Here is a 12,073-nt window from a genome sequence, read left to right as displayed (position 1 = left end):
ACTTCGGTTGTTCTTGAAGGTTAAACTTTAAAAGTCAGATAAAATCACTCAAAAGTGTTGGTTTTAGGTGTATAAAGCGTTTAAAACTCACAAGACTAAACTCTAACATCAAATGTTTACTTGTACGTGGGAGCACGCGCGTGCGCTGATGTCAGAACAGGGTTTTCTCGGCACTGCGCATGCGCGTCCTCCATGTGCAGCCAATCGTCTTTAAGATAAACACAGCGTTGCGTCATTGTTATTGTGGCTCTCTAAACTCCCAGCTGCTTACAGACATTTCACCTTCATTCGAGCTTCTACAACCGCAAAAGAACGAAAACCACAACGCGAAAATGTCGATTCAAAAGGACGTTTCCTCTGACGAGAGTTTGCAAGGTAACGGGTTCAAAACCAGCTCACTAAACCGGATTAAACCAATGTAAACAACCATGTTTATGTAAAAGAGTGGATGGTTTCTGTTTTAATCAAAATGTAACCTCTGAAATAATTCGATATGATTAAATAATATATCCCAGCACTGCTAAAATCATAGATTAAACAGAAGAATTAGCTTGTGTTTTGTTCCCTGCTTTAGCTTGGTTAGCCCTCGGATGCTAACAATAACAACACAGTAGCATGACTATTTTTCGTGTAAGGTTCCTGGGTTGAGCTGCACTTCAGCGGGAACGGGTCTCAGGGGACCTTTCATCGAGGAGGCCAGGAGCAGATCTCCACGTCCAGCCAAGAGGGCGACGTGGAGCGAATGCTGCTGGAAGCACAACATGAGTCAGGCAGAAGCAGCTCGAGAGGAAGCTCTCAGTGCAACAGGTCGAAAAGAGGAAGAAGGTTTTCTTCCATTTGTTGTAAAATGTTATTTCTGTGGACAAAGTTTATTTATTTATTTTTTTAACAGCCCTCTCAGATCACAGACCCCTCTTCTGGTGTGGAGAGGCTCAGAGGGGAACAGCTCACAGGTACTTTAGTGTACACACAACAAACATTGACACACCTAAAATGTCTAAAAAGCTACTATTTTAAACAAAGAAAATGTCAAATTTTGGCAAACATGATCACATAGATGCCAAATCAGCCTTTTTTTTAGCTTTTAAGTTTGTTGTTATGTAAATTTCTCACAAAAACACCTCAAAGCAGTATTTTGCTCCATTCGCATTTCTCTGAACATTCCTCTAAAAGTCTGAGCACAATTTAAACGATTAAGGGAACAGCCTTTTCCAGGAATAGTTTGCACTGCCAGCACCCCCATCAGGCTAACACACACACTTTCACCGGGGAGCTAGCTATAATTGGCAAAATGCTTTTATTTTCCAAAAGCAAGATATTTTCAATATATATGGATAAAATGTATCCTCAAAGGCTTAAAAATAGCGTTTACATCAGGGGTACAAACTGTGGCACCAGAGTCACATTTATACCTCCACTGTGGGTCCTCATTAAAGAAAATGGCTAATGGTTTGATTTGATAATAGGTTTATAATTTTGGTTAATTTGATTTAGATAATTCAATTTAGTTGTCAATGTTTAAATATTGATATGTTAGATAATTGAGCAAAAGCAGTGTAATAAATTAATCAAACCTGTTTTAACATCTTCTTGTGGCATTTTTCTCATATTGGAGAACATATATATAGTATTTCTTTATTCAAATCAGGATGAATCAGGAGCAGATGAAAAAGCACAGTTTGAAAAAGTTCTCTTTTGGGATATAGCAAGTGAAATAGGTGCGCCAAAATGTCACTGCTCCACTAAATTCTGATGCAAAAATAGATAAACATCCTCCCAATTGTACTGGATAGTTTCAATATTGCTCATTATTTTCTTTGCACTGGTAACATTAACTTGAGGTTGTATGGAGCTGTATGCTAGTGGGAGAGAGTATAAGGAAAGGGAGGATGGGATGTCAACGAAGGCTTACTTCCTCACCAATAGTCCCGCCCCCAACTCAGAGGTAAACTTCTGATGAACTCCTGCTGCGTTGCAAAAGCTTTTTCCTGGAAAACAACATATTTTTTACATTTTGGCTAAATATGCCATCATAATTGCAACACATCAAAAGATGACTGGAGTAAGACTTAAAGGGTAACCAAACAGGGAAGTTGGAGGCTGACTCCACCCACAGCCGAAATGTGAAAATCCAGTAAAAGGGGAGGGGCTGTGGAACGGGGCTGTTATCATTACTGGAGCTGCAGATCATGATCTGAGACTTCTGAAATGAAGTGGGACTAAAATGGTTTGACCTATCATGAAATTCAACTGTAATACATTGTTTCAACCTGTAGGGGGCAGCTCACACATGCTTTTAGACTATATTTTCAAGAATTAAACAAGTTTATTTTAATTTGTCAAAATGTGTCAATGGCCAACAGACAGCACTTTAAGGCCACATTTATAGAAGTCAACAGCCAAAAAAAGGTGATTTAGGGTTTGGTTACCTTTTAATTTTCTGATCATTAAACAACACTCATTTTATCAGGTAATTCTTAAGTCATGATTAAAAAAAAAGTCAAATATTGTCTGGGATATGTATCGTATCATAACGTTTATGATCATACGTATCGTTTCGCCAAACTCTTACGAACACACACCCCTATTTAAAATGCTGACTGTTGACCAACAGACAGTTGATTTAGGGTTTGGTTACCTTTAAATGTACAGAATTTAATTTATTTGAATAGATTAAAAAAAACAATATATTTAAAAATAGCAAAAGGATGAAGGAACACCAAAGTCATCAATAAAGATGATTTTTTGATTTTCTTGCATTTTAGATTAAAGTAAATTTGCTCCAGCAAGAACAGGGTGTATTTTATTTTGAAAGGAACTTGTTCTTTCAGCTGTCAAAAGTAAAAACAGCTACAATTGTTAAATATATAAAAATATAAGATTTATAATCCAAATATTTAAAATCTGTACTTAATGGTCTCAAAAACATAATTAAGTGAATTTTTCTAAACATTAAGGTTAAACTTTGCAGCTCTTGCTGGGTTTTGGTCAACAGGAAACTGCTGCAATTGACCATTTTTAATGTTAAAGGTTACAGAACCCTGCTTTAAAATGTTTTAGTTATACATTTGAAAAGTTTGTTGTGAAAGTTTGTTGCTGCCTAATGGTTTCAGGAAACGCGATGGCCTCGGTGACACCTGTTGTGTTGTGGCAACACTTGATTATCTGTTCTTCTGTTTTCAGTCTGATGAAGACTTCCAGGAGAGACGGCGGGAGGTGGAGAACCTGATGAAGAAAAACGCTGACTGGATCTGGGACTGGTCCAGCCGACCGGAAAACAGCCCTCCAAAGTAAACTTAAAAAAAAAAACCACCTTCACAATTTGAAGCCTAGACATTCAAAAAAGAGCAGTTTTTCTTCAACAATACGCCTTTATAAGTACATTTACTTAACATTATCGTTTTGATTTTATTTTAAAGTTTAGGATCTTTGTGGGCTTAGAGTGGCAGGCTGACATTATAAGTCTCATCTATTTTTAATGAATTGAAAAGGATGAAATATTCATGGGTTCCTCTGCAGGGAGTTCCTGCTGAAGCGCCCCAAGTGTGCGTCCTCTCTCAGCATAAGGAACACCAGCGTCATGAAAAAGGGAGGCATCCTGTCCGCCGACTTTCTCAAGCTTTTCCTTCCTTCGTTAATCATTTCTCACATACTTGCTGTCGGCCTAGGGTAAGCAGATTTGTTTAATGTCTAACTTTTTTATTGTGGCACTGCATGCACCTGTACTTTCAAAGTAAAAGCTTTTATGTAAGAGATCGTGCTAACGGTTGAAAAGTTACAGTATCTTAAAGATTTTGTGTTTAAGCGTCACTGGTGACGTCTCAGGTGCTAATAATTTACTATTTAAAACTTCCTTTTAATAACAATTGCCGTATATTATTATTAATATATGACATTTTGATTTATTTGTCATACTTCTGCTTTTTTCTTCTCAGGATTTACATTGGGAAGCGCCTTACTTCCCATAACACCTACTAAAGATGGCGGTGATCGGTTGCGCACCTTCCGTTGAAAACAGCTAAGCATGCCTTAAAAATGAGAAACCTTGAAGTGGGCGAGGAAAAGTGACTTTTTCTCAGCAAATTTGCAGCCTAAACCTTTGAACACAGCAATCCGCTGCACCACCGTTCTGCTGCTTTATGCTCCTGTAATCTGCATGCTAAGTAAGGAACTGACTGGTACTCATGTTCAAATTAATCTTTGAGATCATGTGCTGTGAAATTTTTTTTTTTTTTTAGATCAACAAATATATAAGGGAATTTTTTCTTTTATGCATATAATGAATCAAAAGCTCCACTTATAGATGAATAAACAGTTATAGTGAATTGTGGGTTGTTTTATTTCTACAAAAAAAGAAAAAAAAATGGAAATCATGCCAGAATTTAAAGTAAAACCAACCATGCAGATGAACACAATTAAAATTTTATTGAACTTTGGTCAAAATAATAAGTGAATACATTGCCACCATGTTAGGAATCAATGGACAAAGACAATGCATTATGTGTTTTAATGTCATCATTATATGTTCTGCGTAGTCCACCTTCATTTCTGCATTTCAATTTGGATGGCATCCCTATAAATGAATAAGGGCACATGTATGAGGCCTGTCTTTTATTTTCCTACAGGATTCTGAGGCACTCCATCACAGAGAGAAACTGTGCAATCTTCCTCCTTCGCGTTTCCATAGACGGCCACATATAGCAGCAGTGTATGAGGACATAACTCTAGAAAATAGGATTTACAAATAATGCACATGAGGTTCGTTAAAAACGCTTGGGGATGTTAAAAGTCGTAGCTGTCACTGATAGAAGTAGGTATTTAAGGCTGCAGATTCCCTTTGTCCTGGACCCATTCAGCTTCGCCTCTCCACAGAAACACATAATGAGCCGTTTCCAAAAACCGATGGCCCCGAATACTATTCCCATTTTCGTTGAGATCTGCTCAATAGACAGTGGTGTGACTGGACATTTTCCACCTCTCTACAACATAAAAAACATGCAAAGCAATAAACATGTTTTAATACATACTTCTAAATTTAAAAACACATCTGTAGTTTTAGTTTCTTTTTATTATGTGGATGACAAGGTGTATTTAAGTAGATACAGTCAGTGAAGTTATATCACCTGTATTAACTGGGGTAAAATAAGAGGGTGGGGGATGGGGAGAAACAAGTCCACTTTCCAAATTCACGGCCCACGAGTTCGGCCTAAAGGATGAGGCCAAACGCGGGAATGCTAAGCATTATTCCGTGCCTGAGGACCCCGAAGTCTTCGACAAGACGCCGTTATAAAGATGTTAAACTGTGAAATGAAGGCTTAAAATGTCAACAAAAACAACAGCAACTTTCAAGAGTTTGACCTCTACTGGTTTCCGTCAATTAGACCTGAATGGGGCTTTCCGGGATGGGGAGGGAAGGGGAGGCATGTTGATTGCCCTGGTTGCCACAGGCGAAAATCAACCTAAGCTCAGACTCGAAATAAAACAGCCTCCTGTGGCAAAAAAAAAAGAAAAAAAAATGAAAAAAAGAAAAAGTAGACACGTGCTTTCGAAATCTTCACCAGGAGGACAACAAGGCTGTTTTCTTCTTATACAGATAGACAAGTAGTAGGCTTAACTACACAGGTACGGTAAAAGCCCTATCCTCTGGAGCCCCACCGATTCTTCTAGTTGATTTTGTCCTGGAAAATGTACAAGTTGTTGGTGGCTGCCACAGCTATCACATTATCTTTGGGGTGCCAGGCAGTGTGAAGGATCTTCTTGTTGAAGTCCAGGCTGTCCACGCTGATCTCGTCCTTCTTCCTCTTGCCACCGGTGGACACTTTCCGCGGTTTGAGGGTGGCCCTGGGTTTGCTGCTCTCCCGGGACGCCTCCAGTGTGATGTCCCGCCGGGTGTTGCGGTCGAACATTCGGAAGAAGTTGTTGTAGGAGCCGGTCATGATGGCACTGACGGAGAGAGATTAGTTTAATAAAATAAATAAATAAATAAACGGTTTTGCCGGACGGTGATGAAGGCTTACCTGTCACTGCCATTCCAGCAGCACTCAAACTTATCAAAGATGCAGTCGTTTTCATACAACGAGCAGAGTTTACTGCGAAGGTATTCATGGACCTGGAATAGAACACAACTAAATATAAACACTGGGAAAAAAAATGGCTCAAACAAGACCGGCTTTCTGCCTGTTCTGGGATTTTAACCTCAGTAAAAAGCTTCAAGGCATCAGCGCTAACAAACACCTTTGAGGCAAACTGGTATTTTTTTTTTTTTAGGAGTCACAAGGAGTTTGCAGCACAAAGCCCTTTATATGTGAATTTTCTGCACTGCTAATTATAAGAGAATTGTTGCAAAAAGATCTAAACATGTAGAAATATTAAGAAAAAACAACAAAATATGATTAAAAAATTTGAAGTTTTTATGCACAGAAATGACAAATCTGTGTGATTGAAGAGATAATTTTCTGTTATTTTGACTATTAGGGTCTAATTAGGTTACGGTCACATATATGCGATAGGGAGGGATCACCAGAATCTTCAAGATTTCATGCCGCCGCCCAACTTTTTTCATCCGACACCAGCAATCGGGCCAACTTTTTATATACTAGGTGGCTGGCGGCACTTGATGTGGATGGTTTTCACCCAGTGAAAGCTGCTGCTGGCTGGAGATTCTGGCCGCCGCCACCATGTGGCTACCTCGGTATCGTCCGATTTCATAATGGCGTCATCCCCGCCTGTTACTGGACCTTGAAATGCGCCTGACTAATTCCAACTTTTAGAAAGAATTCCGCCTAAAATTTTAAGGGGTAACTAAACACTAAATCAACTTTTTTTTTTTAATTGTTGACCTCTATAAATGGGATTTTAAAACTAGGGGTACAAGAAAAAAAATCAATCAGTGAAATATACTTAATTTGGTGATACTTGCATCGATTTAAAATACTGCGAAGGCGATATTTAATTATTATTTGAAAGCAAACATGTCTTACTTTTGTTTTCCACTTCTTAAATTACCAAATGAAAAGCACCATGGGTAAAAGCAACTTGATTATGAGAAACATTTACAGTTCTGATCATTAAATAACATTTATTTAAGTCATGACTTAAACAAAAATACTAAAACATTGTCTGGTACTGTCTTGGGACACGTGTATCGCGATATTTATAGTATCGCCAGACTCTTCCCAACACACCCCTATTTAAAAGTGCTGACTGTTGCCAAATTATTGACAACTTAAAATAAACTTTCTAAAATTATAATCTCAACCGTCTGCCCCCTACAGGTTGAAATGAGGTATTACAGTTGAATTTTGTGATTGGTCAACTGGTGAAAGTCCACGTTTTCAGAGGTTTCATGTCATCATGCTCTGAGCTCAAGTATAAAAGCCCCGCCCATTATTCATTCTGTAACGGTCGGTCGTTAGCGTGTTAGTTTTAGCATTTCTTGTAGGTGTTTTGCCTTTGGTTGTCAAAAATCTACTGGTTTCCACAACTTTCCAGTGGACTTGGAAGTTAGGGAACAGTGATTTAGAGTAATTGGCATTGAATCCAGCGACCTTCATCCTGGTGATGGATTTGCAATGAACATTTTACTCAGGATTGTTTGCTTAACATGTTAGCCTTTATTAGCTTATGATGCTAGCGGCATTTTACCACTCAGATACTGGTCCTCTTTGGTCTGGACCATGAGCGCCTCGGGAGAAGGTGGAGGAGAAAAATCCTCTAGCGTGACTATGTTACCTCAAGCTAACCTCACTGTCAATCACATTTCCAGACCTCTCCCTTTTCTTTTTCTTAAAATCTCCATGGCCACAATGTGGTGTGTAAAAATGCTCCTGATAACAAATACCGCCACCTGTCAAATTTGTGGAAAAACTTGCATTTAGGTCGCCGCACGGTGGCATTTTGGGATACGTGACCGTAGCCTTATAGAGACCCGATTATCCAAGCAAAGGAATAAACGTCTGTGTACGTACCTGATACGTCTCCACTGGCCTGTTCTCCATGTTCAGGTCCCAAACCTTGACGGAGAGGTAGTCACGTGTCATCATGTAGCGTCCGCTGTGACTGAACTTCACGTCTGAGATGGAGGAGATGATCTCAGAGAAAAAGGATCGGCTGCTCGGATCCTCGGGTTCCTCAAAGACTAAAATACAATAAAAAAAAAACAGTAAAAAATAAGAAATTGATGACAGAAATGTTAACAGTAAATTCAACAGATCCTTACACTTGGAGTGTCTATCGCAGAGTGCTGCCTCTCGCATGTCACACAGGCGGATGGTGCCTTTGCTACTACTGTACACAAATACATTGCATTGGTGTGGATGGCACTCGGCAGCTGTGATTACTTCCGTCAGCTCTTCCATGTTGGCGGGCTTGATGTCTACAATATCTGAGAAACAAGCCGTTAAAGAACAGACCGTCTCGAGCTTGCAGAAAACAGAATCCCAAGGCAAACAGAATAAAAACTTTCTGAAGATTAAATATAAATGAAAAAAGGATACTAAAACTTCTGTCTGTGATTTCCAAGTGCCATAGATTTATTCTTAGGTCATCTGCGGAGAGGTAAGTTTCGTGATCGCTATTTACAGAAATGGAATTAATGTGATAGGTGTGCGCATTTGCAAAGATCCTCCGTGGGCTTGCTTCTACCATGAGATCCATTGGCATCAGCACCGGTACCTGAGACACAAAACTTGACAAATTAACAACAAAATCATTAAAAATCAGAATTAAAAAAAACAGGTGGGATTTCACGTACCCGTAAAGAGGTGATTCTAAAAGGATCTCTGACTCGCCCATCTTCATCTTTCAGGTTGTAACCTTCCGCCCGTTTATCTCTTTCACTAATTTTCCACAATTTGATAGTTTTATCTGGCAGGAAGTGAAAATAAAGTCCGAAAGCTTTAAAATACACAGAAGTCATGACCAAAAAAAAAAAAGATTTAAAAAACCTACCATTTGTTGAAAGTAGAAAGTGAGCAGCATTTTGTTGGGGTAGCCATCTTATTTTATTAATTTTTTCCTCAATTTCTAAACTTTTCAAATAGTCGAATTCTGGCTCGTGACTCTGAAAAGTGCTATAGACGTTGTACTCTCCACGCAAGTGTGGACGATTCTTAGACTGAAAGAAGAAAAAGTACGAAAATTAAATGATAAAGTAAACTTATGTGAACAGTGATCTTTGTTTTTGAACAAACCCTACCTCCTGTTCATGCTGAAAAATCACTACTCTCCCGCCTTTGTCTCCAGTTGCAAGTAATTCTCCAGAATAGTTGAACTCAACCGTCGAGATTATGTCCGCTGAAAAACAGACACCACTTACAGCAAATCAGACTAAAACATCTTTTAATTAACTTTTATCTATTAGTATTTTTTAAGTATATAATAGAGAAAATATTAGCAAAGCTACAGCTATTTGTAATAAAGTTTTTGCAAAAAACAATACATAAATTCAGAGAAATATGCATATTTGAAGAAAGTTTTTTTTACAATTATTATCAATGCAAAATAATATTAGTATTAGAAAGAGCTTGGATCTTAAATGGTTTAGCTTCATCTCACAATGCTACAGATATTAGCTTCAGGTTTGAACTAAAGTTTTGCTTTGACAAAACAAATATTATAATATTTTTGAACGGAAGAAATTATTTTACAGAAGTTCCTTCCTACACTTTAAAAGAATTTCATCGTGCATTTCTGAAACTGGAAATACAACTTGACACTTAACGTCCACATAACTGGAATGGAAAAAAAAACACCTTAGACAGAAGGTTGATGCTATGATCAGATAAATACACACAAAAACTCATGGAACGCACATTGTTGCATTCCCATAAACTTTTAATTAGGTGATGATGGAGTTCTTAGCAATAATCATGTCGCTTTTTAAGACATATTTACTGCAGCGCAGCAGGAGGTCATTAGAAATTCGCCTCTGGGTTGTGGTTAGCGCAGCTAATTTCCCATCAGCTCCAATAGCACCTCACAAGCTAACATGATTAGCGTAGCAAAAAAATAATAAAATAAAAGAAGGGCGAGCAATATCAGAGCTATCCAGCCGTACAGTTTTTGGGTAGATCAGATGAGGAAACTTAAAACACTAATGGATCTATTTGTTTGCTTCAGAATTTTAGCAGCGAAAGGAGACTTTCATCTGCTCCTCATTAAACATGATTTGAATAAAAAAAAAAATTTCTCAAAAATACAGTTTATATCTTGAATTATTTTATATATTTCCTACATTATGAGAAAAGTACTAACAAAACCAGGATTTTCATTAGAGTGAGTCTTTAAAATATGAAAAACAATTAAATTAGTATTAATAGCAAGCATCAACAAGTAAAGCACATATATGCGTGAGTGAAATACTGTATTTTTTTTTTGCAAATATGGATTTAACTTCTAACTAAAAAGTGCATAATTTTGACTCTTAACAGCTGGAAACACATGTTATTTATTATTATTATTTAATGGATATGACAGAATGTGACTAAACGTACAATATATTTACAAAGAAATGAGTAATTTCACCCAGAAAGACAAATTACATAGCAATGGATAATTGTAAAATAAAATAAACACACATTTAGTATTGTAGGACTTACATATAAGTTTTTTAAAGAAAACTTTATTTATAAAAAATGACAAAACAGACCATCTTTGTTAACAATGGCTCTGTAACAAGTTAAAACCACCAAGGAAATATAACAAAAGTAACCTATAACTAAACTATGACATAATAAAATAAAGTCACATACGTTTATTTATAATTAAATGTGTCAAATATGTCCAATAGTAGCATTGAAGCCTTGCTAAATGTACATTTTAAAATAAAAATATTGTTTTTATTGTAGTTGTTTATGTACAATGAGGGTACTTTTTTTATTTTTAAGCATAAATAAATATTTTTGAGATTAATTTAAAGGTTAAAGCTAGTAGAATTTCATCGTCACTTTTTAAGAATTAAAAGGAAAATTAAATAAAACTAAAAAATCAAATCTAAACATCGTCAAGCACAAATGCACCCACTCAACAAACAAGCCATGTTGCCTCCACAATTTATAGACGCAGTACATTGACGTCATGGGCACGGTCGCTCCCCTTTAATAGTTTAGCAAGCAGCTAGCATTCAGCTTGTTAGCAACACACAGCAATTAAAAGGGCGTTTTCCCAGGTGGCTCTCGAACAGACATTTATCGACACCAGCTGCCCCCTGTCCCACAACATGCGCGTCCATCCCTCAAAAGCCCCAACTGTCCACACAGCAGCACCATCCTGCTGCTAGCTTGACCACCGTTATGGGCTTTAGCATAACCGCCTAGCTAACGTAAGCTACTTACCTTCCGCAACATCTTCATCTATCGCTCCCTTTACTTGAGAGAAACACCACTGGAAATCATTTCCTCCTGCAACTCCTGCGAAAGAGCACAGCGGGGGTTTGCAACTGTGAAACGCCGCGTTTGGCGGTGAAGATGACCCGACAGTGACACAGTTTTGACAACTTAGCAGCGCTGCCGCTTGGTTGAGCTAACTCTCAGATTCAGGCCATCACACACAACCAAGAGAGCCGGATTCTTCTCCTCCCTTCAAAAGTAGCTTACCCGCCATTGCTTCATTTAGCAGCTCTTGTTGTACGACGCTTCCAAGACCTGATCGACCAATGCGGCTTGCTCGGAGAAAACAGATAACATCCACAATCAGTGTGCAGACTCGGCTCCAGATCTGTCAAGACCACGGAAATTATCCGTGATTTTTTTTTTCCTCTTCCAAAATGGCGCACGGTACATGGAGAAATGACGTCATGCACACATGCCACATCCTGGCTGCATCCATCCTCCCGTGCATCACTTCATAACATCTGCATTTCGCCTTTATCCTTTAAGTGCTGCACTTTATAACACAGAAACACGCACTAATGTGTGGATATAGCACCTTTAAGTTCACATCCACAGCTTTTTTTTAACTCTATGACCAAACATGAGGTTATTTACATCACTTTCATCCGGATTTTACTTAATTCAACATAGTTTAAGTATTCTAAATAAAGGAAAAATGTGCATTAAACATAAATACAGTGTTT

At 38.0% G+C, this 12,073-nt stretch overlaps 2 protein-coding genes across 2 annotated transcripts; one reads left to right on the top strand and one right to left on the bottom strand.

Moving 5' to 3' along the window:
• The first annotated feature begins 211 nt into the window (after positions 1 to 211).
• bnip4 (BCL2 interacting protein 4) lies at positions 212 to 5,506 on the top strand. The gene is made up of 6 exons (XM_024297231.2): positions 212 to 375; positions 636 to 807; positions 893 to 953; positions 3,184 to 3,290; positions 3,520 to 3,669; positions 3,936 to 5,506. The coding sequence occupies exons 1-6, from the start codon at positions 333 to 335 to the stop codon at positions 3,976 to 3,978; spliced, it is 576 nt and encodes a 191-aa protein (XP_024152999.1). The 5' UTR covers positions 212 to 332; the 3' UTR covers positions 3,979 to 5,506.
• On the bottom strand, positions 5,049 to 11,816 carry ppp2r2d (protein phosphatase 2, regulatory subunit B, delta). Its single transcript, XM_024297229.2, has 10 exons — positions 11,595 to 11,816; positions 11,334 to 11,408; positions 9,197 to 9,294; positions 8,950 to 9,115; positions 8,753 to 8,865; positions 8,496 to 8,673; positions 8,219 to 8,383; positions 7,968 to 8,137; positions 6,018 to 6,109; positions 5,049 to 5,943 (listed from the first exon to the last, which is right to left on the bottom strand). The coding sequence occupies exons 1-10, from the start codon at positions 11,599 to 11,601 to the stop codon at positions 5,664 to 5,666; spliced, it is 1,344 nt and encodes a 447-aa protein (XP_024152997.1). The 5' UTR covers positions 11,602 to 11,816; the 3' UTR covers positions 5,049 to 5,663.
• Positions 11,817 to 12,073: the final 257 nt, after the last annotated feature.

This window comes from Oryzias melastigma, linkage group LG15 (genome assembly GCF_002922805.2).
Source record: "Oryzias melastigma strain HK-1 linkage group LG15, ASM292280v2, whole genome shotgun sequence".
Classification (NCBI taxonomy): domain Eukaryota; kingdom Metazoa; phylum Chordata; class Actinopteri; order Beloniformes; family Adrianichthyidae; genus Oryzias; species Oryzias melastigma.
Note: the sequence above shows the minus strand (reverse complement) of the source record. Positions and strands in the feature narration are given on the sequence as shown.

Excerpts from the sequence above, each read along its gene's own strand:
- bnip4 (XM_024297231.2), top strand. The coding sequence starts at position 333 with ATGTCGATTCAAAAGGACGTTTCCTCTGACGAGAGTTTGCAAG. Across the intron at positions 808-892 it reads GGAAGCTCTCAGTGCAACAG|CCCTCTCAGATCACAGACCC; the intron begins GTCGAAAAGAGG and ends TTTTTTTAACAG. Across the intron at positions 954-3,183 it reads CAGAGGGGAACAGCTCACAG|TCTGATGAAGACTTCCAGGA; the intron begins GTACTTTAGTGT and ends TTCTGTTTTCAG.
- ppp2r2d (XM_024297229.2), bottom strand. Across the intron at positions 9,116-9,196 it reads TTTTTCAGCATGAACAGGAG|TCTAAGAATCGTCCACACTT; the intron begins GTAGGGTTTGTT and ends TTCTTCTTTCAG. Across the intron at positions 8,384-8,495 it reads AATCACAGACAGAAGTTTTA|ATATTGTAGACATCAAGCCC; the intron begins GTATCCTTTTTT and ends CTTGTTTCTCAG.